At 40.3% G+C, this 14,268-nt stretch overlaps 1 protein-coding gene across 1 annotated transcript in view; it reads left to right on the forward strand.

The window, feature by feature from the left end:
• LOC138064099 (sodium/potassium/calcium exchanger 2-like) overlaps window positions 1-12,895 on the forward strand; it is an 89,392-nt gene extending 76,497 nt beyond the window's left edge. Inside the window, 4 exon segments of the mRNA XM_068925083.1 lie at window positions 2,340-2,465; window positions 7,822-7,911; window positions 8,372-8,538; window positions 12,646-12,895. Coding sequence (XP_068781184.1) covers window positions 2,340-2,465; window positions 7,822-7,911; window positions 8,372-8,538; window positions 12,646-12,895 — 633 coding nt within the window.
• The last annotated feature ends 1,373 nt before the right edge of the window (window positions 12,896-14,268 follow it).

Here is a 14,268-nt window from a genome sequence, read left to right on the forward strand (position 1 = left end):
TCTTTCTTTTCACTTCTACAACCTCAGTGGGTAACTCAGTGTTGCTTTGAAATCTGTGCTAGTTAGATTTGCAAATGTGTTGCACTTCTTCCATTTCCACTGATTTTTGTAAGGTCAGTACTTGAAAATCAGATGCTTATTCTGATTTATAAAGTAGGAAATGGAGAACCAGTCTGTATCCTCTGTAATGCATGCTGGAGTTAAACTAGCAAGGAAAGTGGTTTTGCCCTATTACACTGTCAACTGAAGCTTGGGTTCATATTTGGGGGTAGTTATCTTGGGTAGAGGAATGAGGTAGTAAGACCTGCTGGTGATAAGATCTTAAACAGATGGAGTAAGATTCTCCAGGAGACATCTGCCAGCTCTCCAAAGGTTAATTTTTTAATGCTCCTTGGATACTGACACCCATGTTGCCTGCGTGCTCACGCTAGACCTATGCAGAATTTCATCACTGCTTGAAACAGACATGAGACCAGAATCATGTCCAGTATTGAAATACTGTGTATACCAGTATAGAATTGCATGGACCAATTTTTGTATTAATTTCTATTTGTTCTGCAGAGTTATGTGCAGATTCAGACTTGTGGTGAGTTTTTGTAGTGATTGAAAAGGGCTGTTAATCATGGTTAATCTCTAAAGATGATAATTCAGAAAATATTTAGTTATTCAGTGCTGGCTGTGAAACCATTGTTTAGGGAGGTTTATGCCTGCCGAGTCTGCTGCTCAAAATATACACAGGCCACTCAGAAAGAGTTACCAAGACAGCCCTTTAATTGCTTCTTTTGTGTTCTAATTATCTCTCTCATATTTCAAAGCTAAGCATCCAGCTCAGTCTCATTCACTCACCCCAGCACCTACCAGAATGAAAAAGGAACAGATTTGATCTTAAGAAAGTAACCCCACAAGCTCCTGCACCTGCACTGTCCCCCAAAAAGATCAGGCTTCTATAGATTATGGAAATGAGACACTGAACATCTGCCTGCTTTGGTAAACAGCTGAAAGCTAAAAGCAAAAGCTTAAGTACTGTGCAGAGTGTGATAAATTGTGTTCATACATGTGTTTTTAAAAACCTTTTCATGATAAGTACATGTGACCACTTTACTATCATTTTATAATCACTCTAGTTAGGAGTTTCACAAAGCATAGGGGCTAGCATAATACAATCTTCTCTTAATATCAACACATAATTATCAAAGTAGCTGCAGCCTGTCAATATATTGGGGGAAAATATGGGCTTGGTTCTGTTGCATCAGTGTAAGGTGATGAAGTCATAAAGCTGCATGACTGAAGAACCTGAGGTCAGAATCGTGCTTTGCTTCTCTGTGTACTGACTGATATACTTTTAGGGGCTATTTCTTAGCCACTCTTAGTATTTGAATAATTAAGAATGGATTTTGAATCAATATTAGCAATAAGTATAAAATGTTTTGGAGTTATAAAAACTAGATGACCGTGCTAAGGTCATTCTTATGACTGCTTCTTATAGCATCCTTACAAGTCTTATTTAAGCAGTATTAGCACAGGGTAGTAACTCATATGAAAATTTGATAAATTATTTTATGATAACCTTTATGATAAATCTACAGAAAGAATAATATGTCCTCTTCAGAAAGGTCTGAGATCTCAAGTCAAATCTCTTTTCAAAAGAAGAAAATGAGAAAAGTATTTTAAGAAGTAGTTGTATTAACTGCATGCTTTCAAACAAATACATTTTGCACCAAGTACTGCTTTGTGGGATTTGTTCAGCTTTCACTGAACTCTACAGGAATCTTTCCACAGGCTAAATGGGATTTGAAACAGACATATTATGTGATAGAACCATTTAGGCCAATTTTTGTGTTGTCTTCCTCTTTGGTATAAGTTGGATCCTTGTGCAATCTTGGAGACATTGTCTGTCTGTGTTGCAGCATGTGCAAGTAAGCCAGAAAAAAAAGTACAAGTATAAAGTAGGCTCAATCATGCTTACTTTGCTTTCTGTGGCAGTCGAAAAAGGTTCCATTTCATCAGCAGGCTGAGCAATAGAAGCAGGCTAGGGAAAGAAAAGAACTATATGGTAGCCAAAAGGTTTTGCACCCCTGGAAAGATCCCTGAAAGTCTACTCTGTGATAGAGATAATAGGTAAAAAGCAAATGAGAGTCCATAAAAGATATACGTGTAAGGAGACTGAAATATTTGTATGGTGGTTATTCACACTAATAAGAGAAGAATGCCTTTTTCTTAGTTTTAGTGCCTAGTTAAGACTGCTGTGTTGTGGAAGGTCAACAGCAAAAAAATAACATGGCCCTTATTCACCCACTTAGATCTTCTGTTCACCATTATTTTTATGACAGAATGAAGAGGAGGAGGATGAAGACCAACCTCTCAGTCTGGCCTGGCCTGACACCCCACAAAAACAGCTCACCTACCTTATTGTTTTACCCATTGTTTTTCCATTGTGGGTTTCCCTACCAGATGTCAGAAATCCTGTAAGTAATTGTTGCTATAAATATGTTCTGCATAACAGGATGGTTCTCTAGTTTAATGCAGACATCCAAAAAAAGGACTGTAAACAGGCTTAGAGGATCTACGTAAAAATAGATCTGGTGATTTTTTTAAATAGTTTATCTTGTGAAAAAAATAACACAACAGATTTTTGTAGTAAACATTGATCTTCAAATGGGTCCTTACAGGTAACTGGATGATATAAAAATTGTCATTTATATGCATTAATATTTTATGGCACAAAGAGAGAGGTTCTTATAACGTTTTCTTCGGAGCTTTCATAATTGCATTTCTAGATCTCCATTAAGTATCACTTAGTGCTGAGGAAGCCTGCCCTTCAGAAATACCATCTGAAATACCAAAAAGGGAAAGATGGAAAAAAAAAGGCTAGATTTTCTCTGGCTTGCAAAAATAATAATATATTTCTCTTAAATCCATGTTCTACTAGCCTTACACAGCAGTTCTCATTAAAAGGGGATGTTGCATAAGGAAGATCTGGGTAAAAAAAATGAGTAAAGCAGATCTCAGCCTTCTACTTGTCATCTTTTAATTTCTATTTTAGGACAATATTCAGCAGTCTTTCCATGTGCAAAACTTATTAATTTTTTCCCAAACATTGCTTGAAGTCAGGGAAGATTGATTACTAGTACAAATGATTAACTGCAATAAGTTGTCATGTCTCAGCTCTGTTGTATTCGCATATCCAAATACTAATAGCTGGGGAAGCTCATGGAAAGTGAAAAAAAAATCAATAGCTGGAAAACATCCTTCAGTAGTGTTTTAATTTCTTTTCCTTTCAGGATCAAAAATAGATTTAAAACTGCAGCAAGAAAGGGGATGAACAACTTATAAGGTTATAAATCAAAAGCCTGAATTCTTTTCTTTCTCCTCATTGCATTTCCCATCCCACATACTGAAAAACTACAGTTCATTTTAGCATAGGCTAAATTAAGACCTTTGATTTGTTTTTAGATAAAGGTTTCTTAAAGGTTATATGATGTTAGTTTTCCCTTCCAATCTTTATACTTTCAGCATTAATTTCTTTAAGTTTTCAATATCTATGGTAAAGATTCTTGTTGGGTAACACAAAAGAGAATACTACATGAAATTCAAGATTGTTTATTTCTGTATCTAAGCCCTCATATTAATATTTGAAACAATTCATGTAACTTTTTTTCAGAATAATTATACATATATATAAACAAATAATTGTTGCCTGGTTTCGCTGCCACTTTTAAACCTAAAGGTACTCATTCTGAACCTTATGAATTTCCGCTGTCCATTCAGATATTTTTAGTGCCCTTTGGTAAGAGGGAACAAAGGGAAAAATCCACTCTTGATGCAAGAACTTGGTGTTGGGAGACTTGGACTGTCTAGGACAGTTCTTTACAGAGGGAGTCAATTATAGATTTGGCAAAGTTAAAACTTTTTCAATAAGCAAGTTTACTGCTGTTTCTTGTATCTGTATCAATAGTAATATTTGTCCAGGTGAGCAAGTATTGCAGATAAATTTGGGGGGAGGATAATATTCTAATTAAGAAAAAATTGTACTGCTTAGGTTTAGACTATAGACATTTTATTTGTAGTTTCCTGGAATCAAAAGTCTAAAACACAAGTTCCATCTGTCTCTATTTTTTTAGTAAATGCTTCTGTTGATAGAGTGAAATAGATTTCTAACAGTTTGAAGGCTAGAGTTCCTCATTCTCAGGAAGGCTTTAAAACACTTCCTCCCCCAACCAAAAAAAAAAAACAAAACACCACCACACACTCCTCTGCCCAGGAGCCTCTTAAGCCATACTGAGAATCAGCCCTACTATTTTCTGGTTCTACTCTGACAAGAGACACTGACATTCCTGCATGGGCAGCTCTAGCCAGTCTATGTACTAAGCACACCTCAATGTGTATAAATACCTGGTGGGAGGGAGTAAAGACGACAGAACCAGACTCTTCTCAGTGGTATCCAGTGACAGAAAAGGCAACAGGCACAAACTGAAACACAGGAAATTCCACTTAAACATAAGAAATAGCTTCCTTACTGTGAGGGCAGTCAAACACTGGAACAGGTTGCCCAGAGAGGTTGCGGAGTCTCCATCCTTGGAGATATTCAAAACCCTTCTGGACACAGCCCTGAACAACCTGCTCTAGTTGACCCTTCTTTGAGCAAGGGGATTGGACTAGACAGTCTCTAGAGGCCCCTTCAAACCTCAACTATTCTTTAATTTTATATGCCAAAAACGCCAATGGGCAGTGGAGTTAACAAAAATTCATTCACTGAAAGGAATAGCTTGTTATACAGGAATAAAAGGAAAATGAATTTCATATTGCATGCAGCTTGTAATTACATTTTATAACAGAAGAGGCAACATGCTGTATCAGTTTGACAAGCTGTTTATTTTGAGCATTATTGTCAAAGAATTAACTAGACGGCTGTAGAAACTCCATGCCTAGGTTTCTAACTTGTTAAGTACGCTTCGTTAGTGTGATTTTTCCCTAAAACACTCTCACTTATTCCTGTGTGCCATCCCCCTTACTCCCCTCCCCGAACAAAAATATCTGATTGAACAGCTCAGCACGTGCTTCAGAAATCAGCTTTACATGTAATTTGTGAGGCAAAAATTAAAACAAACCTAACACAATACTTAAATAGGATTTGTAGGTAGGCCTACCATCAGGGGTCTGATTTGCAAATGTGGCAATTTCAGTCAGAAAATTAAATTCTGCATCAGGAAGCTCATATTAGCATGTAGGCATATAAAATGAACACTTGTGTGCTAAATGCCAATTTGCGAGACCATATGGATCTTTTGACATTCTCTGTGGGTGCCCACTTTTGAAAACTGCGCTCTCCTTTCCTCCTAGGATCTCTTCTGAAGTATATTTTATCTCAGCTTAATGGAGAAGGTTTGACAGCATTCCCTAGTACTAGAACAAGCTGCACTTAGCTCCAGAAATCCTAGAAGCTCTAACAAAATTATTTCATATGCAAGGTATTTGGTTACAAAATTAGTAAAATCCTTGCTGCCTTTATTATGCTTTTATTTACTTTGATGCATATATACATATATATATACACACACACACACTTACATATGCCTACAGCAGATTACGCATTAGTTCAAAATAACTCCTCAGCCAATTCAGGAATGTTTTAGTGTATTCAGTGGCTTAATTATACCTGTTCACATAAAACAAGTGCATATGGAAAGCCTTACTATAATATTGATAATGTTACTAGCAATACACCAGGGGTAAGTGTGTTCCTGGGGAACTCTGTGGTTGGCTTTTTGTTCTAATGGATAGCCTCCCTGTAATAACAGCTCATTTCATCAGTACAGAGGCCATAAATATCATCGTCCACCTTCTACAGTTGGGGACACTGAGACATCGGAGGGAACATGACATGACCAAGGTGATCCAGTAGGTCAGTGACAGAAATGAAACCAGCTCTCTTAAGCAGCGTTATATCCATACTGGCTATACTGAGAATCAGTCCCACTATTTTCTGGTTCTACTCTGACAAGAGACACTGACATTCCTGCATGGGCAGCTCTAGCCAGTCTATGTACTAAGCACATCTCTTAGCTTGCAGTCATCCACAGTAAACAGTTCCTAAACATTAGTCTGTCCTAGATAAATGCCTGTTGTGCTTAGCATAAAAGAAAATGCTGGGTGTGCACTCTGTAAACTCCCTAGAAAAGAAGGCTTTAGAACGGCTTAAGCACCTGAATTGGCAACATTCAAATAGTACTTTCTCTCCAAAAGACATTGCAATCGAGTTCAGAGAAAGTAATGGGAGCTCTCAGAACATCTCTGGGGTTCATCCCCTCCCTACAGTTGGGAGTTGCTCACATGATTACGTGGGGCCTGTCTGAATTTATTCCAAAGTACCTAGGAACGACTCACTGGATAATGTAACTAATGGCACAGAGGGGAAACATTCTGTAATGTTTGGAACATAGACAAGTTGCGCTTCAGAGGCTGCGTATCTCACCTTCTGCATTCCAGTGCTGTAGGATCTCTTAAGAGGAAATTACTATTTGAGGATATTTGTTTGACAAGAGAGCGATCTGATGGCCCATGCATACCAAAATTTAAAAGTGCAGTTAATAAGGGTTTAAACAGGCAAAAGTACTGTAGGGTCAAGCAGCAGTTGAGGCATATGGAACCAGTACTCAACTGTGGTGATAACTTACTTCCACAAACAGTCCTACTGGTTATTCATATAAATCTGTAGAAATTTGCTAATGGCTCATTAGAAACGATCTGGGGTGAAGATTTGTCTTTAGAAGGTAGATACCCACCCCCCCCCCCCCCCAAAACGTGGCTTCATTTGAGATTGTGAATGAATGCTAACAATACAAATTTCACTTTAAGCAGTAATTTGATTTAGACAATGATTACTTGGTACTGCAGTCATGTTTCCTTGCCACATTACAATCTTTTTTTTTAACTAATTTAAAAAAAAAAAAACACACAAAACACACAGGTCTAGCTAGCTAATAGGAAACATGGATGATGTCAGAAATCTGAATACAACCCATTGATTGGCTATAAGAATACTATATATTCAAAACTTGACATTTAGTAAAGCAGATACAGAAAATGAAAACGAGGATGCTTTGGTGTGATACAGATTTTGGAATTCATTGTGTGTGTGCTTTTTTTCCTTTTTAATAATAAAAAAGGAAACTTATCTACAAAATAAAGCATGGTGAACATGCTTAACACATCTTCTGTGCTAATTGAAAGAACAGGTAATTTTTCCAAGAAAGATAAAATGCACTAACAAATTTTAAGTGCATACTTTTTTTTAAGCTCTTGGCTGTGGCAGCCTTTGCTATATTGAATGTGAAAGATGCTGTATAAAAAGTATCAAATTGGTGTAGAAATAAAGGGTAATCACCATCTGTATCACTGTAGGGTATCAATATCTAACAATTTGAAATCATTCTTTATGATTGTTCATGAAGTTGTTTAATAAATTTAGAAGCCCAAGCTTTCATTCAGCAAAACACATATGCATCGGCAACATAACAGAATATGATGCGAATGACAAACCAAAACTTACCGTTCAGTATGATTTATGTTGCCACTAGAGTTGAATCTTGTCATAGGCTAATTTACAACCGAAGCCAGTGAGAGATTTGCTTCTCTGAGAACCACACACTGAGGTATGTATAACCATATACCTACATAGGCAGTCAGTTTCTTATGTGCCTGTCATTTATTCTGATCTAGTGATGATCAGAATAAATGAGAAATCACTTAAGAAGTAGGTATGAGTAAGACATATCAGCCTTTAACATAGATATTGACTGTTTTTGTTTGTTTCTCTTTCAGGGGTCAAGGAAATTTTTTCCTATCACATTTTTCGGCTCAATCAGTTGGATTGCGTTTTTTTCTTACTTAATGGTCTGGTGGGCACATCAGGTATGAAGGCGATACTGGTACAGAAGTACAAGCTGTCCATTGTGTTTTCATTTCATTCAATCATTTAGAATCAGAATCCATCATTTATCTTATGCCAAGAAGCACTTTGTTTTAGGAGCTGGAACAGTGGACCAAGTAAAGCACTACTCGGTATGAGGAAAGTATTTTAGAGAGCAGTTATTGCTTTGACAAACGTTTGGTCATTCTGTTAACATCAGAACCATCAGCAGCCACTTGTCCATACCTAAAAGTTCTCTTTGACAATCCTATACTTCTGAAACTTGTGGAACTTGGTGAAAACAAGTAATTCTGCAATCTTGTCTATATTCTCCTCTCTTCCAGCCCAGTCAGGAAGCCCCAGGGTAATATTCCCAGTTGAACAGGTTTGCAGCAAAGAGCAGCTCTCCGCTCCAGGACTTCAACACAGTTTTTGATGTTTTTCCCCTCAAACCCTTTTTAGGTTGGAGAAACCATCGGCATTAGTGAAGAAATCATGGGATTGACCATCTTAGCTGCTGGCACATCCATTCCTGACCTTATTACCAGCGTTATTGTGGCACGCAAAGGTCTGGGAGACATGGCTGTATCCAGTTCTGTCGGAAGCAACATCTTTGACATCACAGTGGGGTAAGTTCTGCAGCAAAAAAAGACACGGCTATGCTAACAAAATCTTTTATTCATTACACGTTCACTACATTACATTATAACATGTTCATAACATGTTACCCCTGGTTTGTCAATGTGTTACCTGCAATTATTTATTGGTTTTGGTGTTCAGAAGTGAATAGATATTTGCATAGCAGACTCATTATAAAACTGTTGCATCATTCTCTATTCCACATTGCAAAACTGCCCAATCAGGTAAATCTCATTTCAAAAAAGTATTTAAGGGCACTGTTCTGAGAAGTTTTTAAAGTCTATTCTGCTTTTGTCAGACATAGAATTGCTTTTGTTCATTAACGTTACCATTCTTTTTGTATATGCTAGGGCTGTCTTCATAATCAATGATTGGCAAACACTTTGTTGCCTCTGCAGTGCCTGACCAAACATAGCCTTTGCCAGCAATTGTTCAACTCTCCAAACACTGCCCAATCCCTCCCCCACCAGACGTTTGCTGCAAAAATAAACAGAACATCGTTGTCTGGTTCAGCCCTTTTAAGCTGTTGATATATGATCATTTTATATACCTGGCAAATCCCAAACTACAAACTGATTCTCTGTTAACTCTAAGGCCCCTTTGCATAGCTCTAACGATATGAGGCAAACAGCGTGCAGAAATTTGCTATTTATACTTTGCAGCAAACAGGGGCCCTTGCTGGCTGATATAGAATGCAAGGACTTTGTAATAGCCCTAGTCTAATGATATATAGCATGTGGTTGGAATGTGAATTCTTATTTGACCCTTTGAGCATTGCTATTTATGCCTCAGAATTGCAGAAGCGTGAAGGAAACTTACAGGCAACCTCTGCCCTCCCCCCATTCTTGTCCTTAGCATAGGACAGAAACACTGAGAATAATATCCATTACTTTCAATTTCCCCATCTTTCATTATTTATTGCCATCAGGAATAACCAATCTTGCATCATATTTGGCAGCAGCTAAAACTATACCAGGGACTGGGCTGATACAAAACAGAAACCCAAAGTTAGATGGAATAAGAGTCATTTACTGCCCACCCTATTAGCTATCCCCAATACCTTGGGCACAGCTGAAAACCCAGACCACTTTTTTCTATTATTGTAGTTAATCCAGAAGCATGTTTTATTTTAAAATAACATGCATAATCATGATACCTGCAAAGCATACAAAAACATTATTCATCCCTAGTGCTTCAACTTAAAACATGCACTACATCATAGATTGTAGGGTACATTGTAAAACAGTTGTATTTTGCAATGCTTCCTTTTCCTTCTTAACATTTTTAGTCTTTCTACCTATGAAAATATAGGCTGTACTGGAAAACAGTGCAAGATACACTGCATTTACAAATAATATGCACAATTTAGCTCCAGCCAAGGTTTAGTTAATATTGAGGATGCAATAAATTATTCCCCCTTAATCTGGTTATTCAGAATTTGAATGATGCAAGCTTCAGACAGTTCCTTTTATGCATTCCAAACCCACTAAGCTCTAATCAATAGCTTAAATGCTTATTTCTACCATGACATCTTCCAGGATGATGTTACCTCACTATAGCATCAGAGTTGGGAAATGAAATAGAAACTGAGCTGAAGCTCAGACACCTTCACGCAGTAACTGTGAATCAGGGAGTTTTAACAACAGCAACTTACAAAAGTACCACTGAATACCAGTTCTGCTCAGGAAGAACATACCTTTTAGGATATCTGCACACCATTGCTCTCAGGTGGGCTCTATCAGGGCCTTAAAGGCACTGATAGGCCTTACTGGCCCTGATCAGCCTCACCTGGTGCCTCCACCTACACCCTCTGCCCATAGGCCCTGTTTCAGCTCAGGACCATCAGTCCTTGTCTGAGCTCTGCTGTAGGAGTGTGGGTCTACAGCTGCAGCCAATCTGGATCCTGATCTGTGGGCTGACTTCCTGGCTTGACCTCAAACTTGCCTCATCACCATGGAGCTGCCTAGCAACCACTGGCCTGGTTACCCTCACTAGACCTGATCTGGACCAGCAGATTGACTTCCTGACTTAGCCTCAGACCTGCCTCATCACCATGAGCTTACCTGCTGATCTGGGCTCTTGGTTGAACCTTGCTGCCATCTCTGGTCTGCCCTACTCACCTTGCTCAGATACTGTGGGGCTGGGCCCTGGCTAGTGAGACCCCTACCCTGCTAGCCATGCTGCTGCACTAAGGACTTGGCTGTCTGTCCCTTAGGGAGTAGCTGGCCCTTGCTGCTCCATGACAGTTAGTTCAGGCCTTCTTAAGTCCTGAGCTGAGCACTATAGAGCCTGACTCATGGCTGTGCAGGGCCTTGTTCTTATGAGCCCTCCTAAGAGCTTGGCCTGGCCCTGATCTCCCCCTAGCACTGACTCTCTTATCAGCACCAGGCTCCTGAGTGACACCCTCAGCCCCTGGCAGGGGGGACCATTTTCTCCCCTCTGCTTCTAAGGCCTCTGGTGAGGCCCTTCCTGCCCTCCCTTGGCCTCTGGGGCCCCTCAGGGGTGCCTGTAACCCTTCCTTCCCCTACAAGCCTACCTAGCCCCCAGGAGTGGCTCAAATATCCCCCTTCTTCACCTACTAAGCTCACCTGGTCCCTCAGAGTTCCTCATAGGCAGCCTGAAACCCCTTCCCCTCCAGTCCTAAGTCTCCTATGCCATGTCCCTTTCCCAGTTCCCTGTTTTGGCTCTGTCCCCTGAAGTAGCCCACTAACAACCTACAGCAATCAAACCACTCTACAGCAAGTGCCTTTTGAGCCCAACTCTCTGTAAGGTGTGAGGACCCACCTTGCTGGGAGGAGAGACTGCTGTCAAGGCCCTGAAGGCACAAATAGGCCTTAATGGCCCTGACCAACCTCACCTGGAACCTCCACCAACACCCTCTGCCCAGGAGCCTCATTTAAGCTCATGTGTGGGTCTTCAGCCCCTGCCTGAGCTATGTTGCAGCAGTGCTGGTCTCCATCTCAGCCATAGCTGTAACTGTGCCTGGCTATGGGCCCTGACTTATGGACTGTATTTTCTGCTTGACCTTGGATTTGCTCTGTCACTATGGGTCTGCCTAACAATCACTGGCCTGTGTCTGACCCTGGTTACCCTCACCAGACTTGATCCTGACCTCTGGATTGGCTTCCCAGCTTGACCTTAGACCTGCCTCATCACCGTGAGCTTTGTCTGATGGCCTGGACTCTTGATTGAACTAGACTGTTTTCTCTGGGTCTGCCCTGCTTGCCTTGCTTGGGGATTGTGGAGTTGGGCTCTGGCTGGTGAGGCCCCTGCCCTGCCAGCTGTGTTATCATGCTTGGCTCCCAGCTCCCTATCCCTTAGAGAGCAGTTGGCTCTCTCTGCTTCTTGCCAGGGTCTTTGGAATGTGATTGGGGACAGATTCTTTTCTAGACAGCTTGAAATCCACAAACAAATGAAAAGGGCCTCTTTGTTCACAGACAGGATAGCAGGTGACTTCTGTCAGCCAAGGGGAATGTATCATGGCAACTAATAGAAAAAGAATGGGAAGCCTGAATCCCCCAAGGTCTTCACAAAAAATACATGCAAAATAACTAATAGATTTTAAGTACAAATCAGAAGAATTTGATACCTCATCTTATGCAGGAAGCCTGTGGTTTAAATAGCCAAAGCAGGAGGGAGAGAGGTCAGAACTGGGTTCAGCAAACATACTGTGGCCTCCAAAGATGATGAATGCACATAGAGGGAATCTTTGCCTCCCTAGTAACCCCACATCTCTGAACAGCAAGGAGGATGATCAGAAAGTAGTAACAAGCGTTACCAAGATGTAAGCTCTGTGGCGGGTGCTGCTAGAGGCATTGAATGGAAACGGCCCACTTCTTTTTGCTAGGTCTGGTGTTCCTCAGCTTTCTAGTCTTTGTCCTGGTGGCCTCTAGAACTTGCTGTCGAGAGGAAAGGATCTTTCGTCAGGACATAGTATGTTAATCTAATGTCTCCTTAACTATGTGCCTCCGCTAGCCAGAGATGATTTTCTCTGTCTTCCAGTCAATCTTTGTGTTTTGAAGTGTCTCCAGGACCCTTCTACTATCACTTTGTACATCTCTGCAATGTTTCCAATTTCTTTTTCTGTTTCTTAACAGCCTTCCTCTTCCATGGCTCCTGTATGCAGTGATTAACAGCTTTGCCCCAGTGACAGTCAGCAGCAACGGGCTGTTCTGTGCGATTGTCCTTCTCTTCATTATGCTACTTTTTGTCATCCTCTCCATTGCTTTCTGCAAGTGGAGGATGAATAAAATCCTGGGCTTTCTCATGTTTGGGCTTTATTTTGTGTTCCTGATTGTCAGTGTCCTCCTGGAGGACAAAGTGATCCGGTGTCCTGTCTCCATTTAGCGGAAAGTAATAATTCTTGAACAAAACAAAAAATATCAAATGAAACAGAGCAAAAACTCACAATGGAAAACTTCTCTGAGAATAGCCAGCGGATCTGTAAATCCCCTATTCCTCAATTTTTAAAGAAAGAAAAGGATGCAAAGGGTGAAATTCAAAGCAGAAGAATTATTGCTGCTGGACAAAGCATTTGCATGTGAAGGGGTGAGGTCAGCTGTATTGAGGCTTTCTCTGCTTGCTGCAGAACATCCTCTCTGCTCAGTGCTGGAGACACTATGCATGCATTGTAAGTGAAAGCTACTCTGTCTTCTACATCTATGGTATGTACCCATGGACCTCTCTCTATAATAGTATACACAGATGCACAGAGTAATCAATACTTAAGGTTATAATATTGTAAGGAGAACGCTAGCATCAACTTTGGGGAAGCAAAAACCCCTCCAGTTTAGGATTTATCTGATAACCTGTTGATAGGCTACAGTGGAAGGTGTTAACCTAGAGTACATGCACAAGTTGCAGACAGGGAAGGACTGACGCATATCTTCAGTTAGATGGACAATTATACTGTGATCTCAAAGGGAGCTCATGAGTGTCTTGGTCCTCTGCATCACAGGTCTATAAAGGCAATCAACAAAGCATAAACAATGGTTTACTAAATCTTGTAAGACTCTCCGGGTTCCAGAAGCTCTAGTACTAATGGGACTGTTGGCTGGCTGTTCTGCAACTGATACAGACCTTTGTCTTATAGTTGTATGTGAAGCCCAGACTGGGGATTTGCTGTCTTTACTATCAACCCAGCATGCAAAGAGAACATATAACTACTACATGGACTTGCTACTTTCTCTAGTGCAGTGATACTAGAAACTGTACCAGCGTCTTTCTGATGCTGTTACCCTTATGAGTTTGCCTTTTCATACCAGGAAAAAAAGGCTGGATTTGCTTGTGCATAGTATTTCATCCAGAAACTAGAGGTAGCTGTAAAGTGACAGCGTAATTGCTGAAGTGGCTACGTTGGGGGGGGTGGTGGTGGTGGTGATGGTGGTTGTTTTTAATAGGTTATCTTCCACCATTACTTGCAATGCAAAGACCTTCACAGCTACATATAGTCATTGTTGGAGGAAGACTCCAGCTGATATACAGAACTGGAACAGTTCAGGGCAGTTGAGATTCTGATCTTATAAATCTGGAAACTAGGCAAGAGAAGCTAACAGTTTAAATAGAGTGGAATTGCAGGAAACCTATGTGAAATTTTTTTCAGTGTTGCTGGACGTGTGAATGATACTCTTTGTGAATGTCTAAAGAAGCCCAGAGAGGAGTAAAAATGCAACATTCTCTTACTGAAGTCCTAGAAGGAGAAGGTCTAAATTTGGAACGAA

This window comes from Struthio camelus, chromosome W (genome assembly GCF_040807025.1).
Source record: "Struthio camelus isolate bStrCam1 chromosome W, bStrCam1.hap1, whole genome shotgun sequence".
Taxonomy (NCBI): domain Eukaryota; kingdom Metazoa; phylum Chordata; class Aves; order Struthioniformes; family Struthionidae; genus Struthio; species Struthio camelus.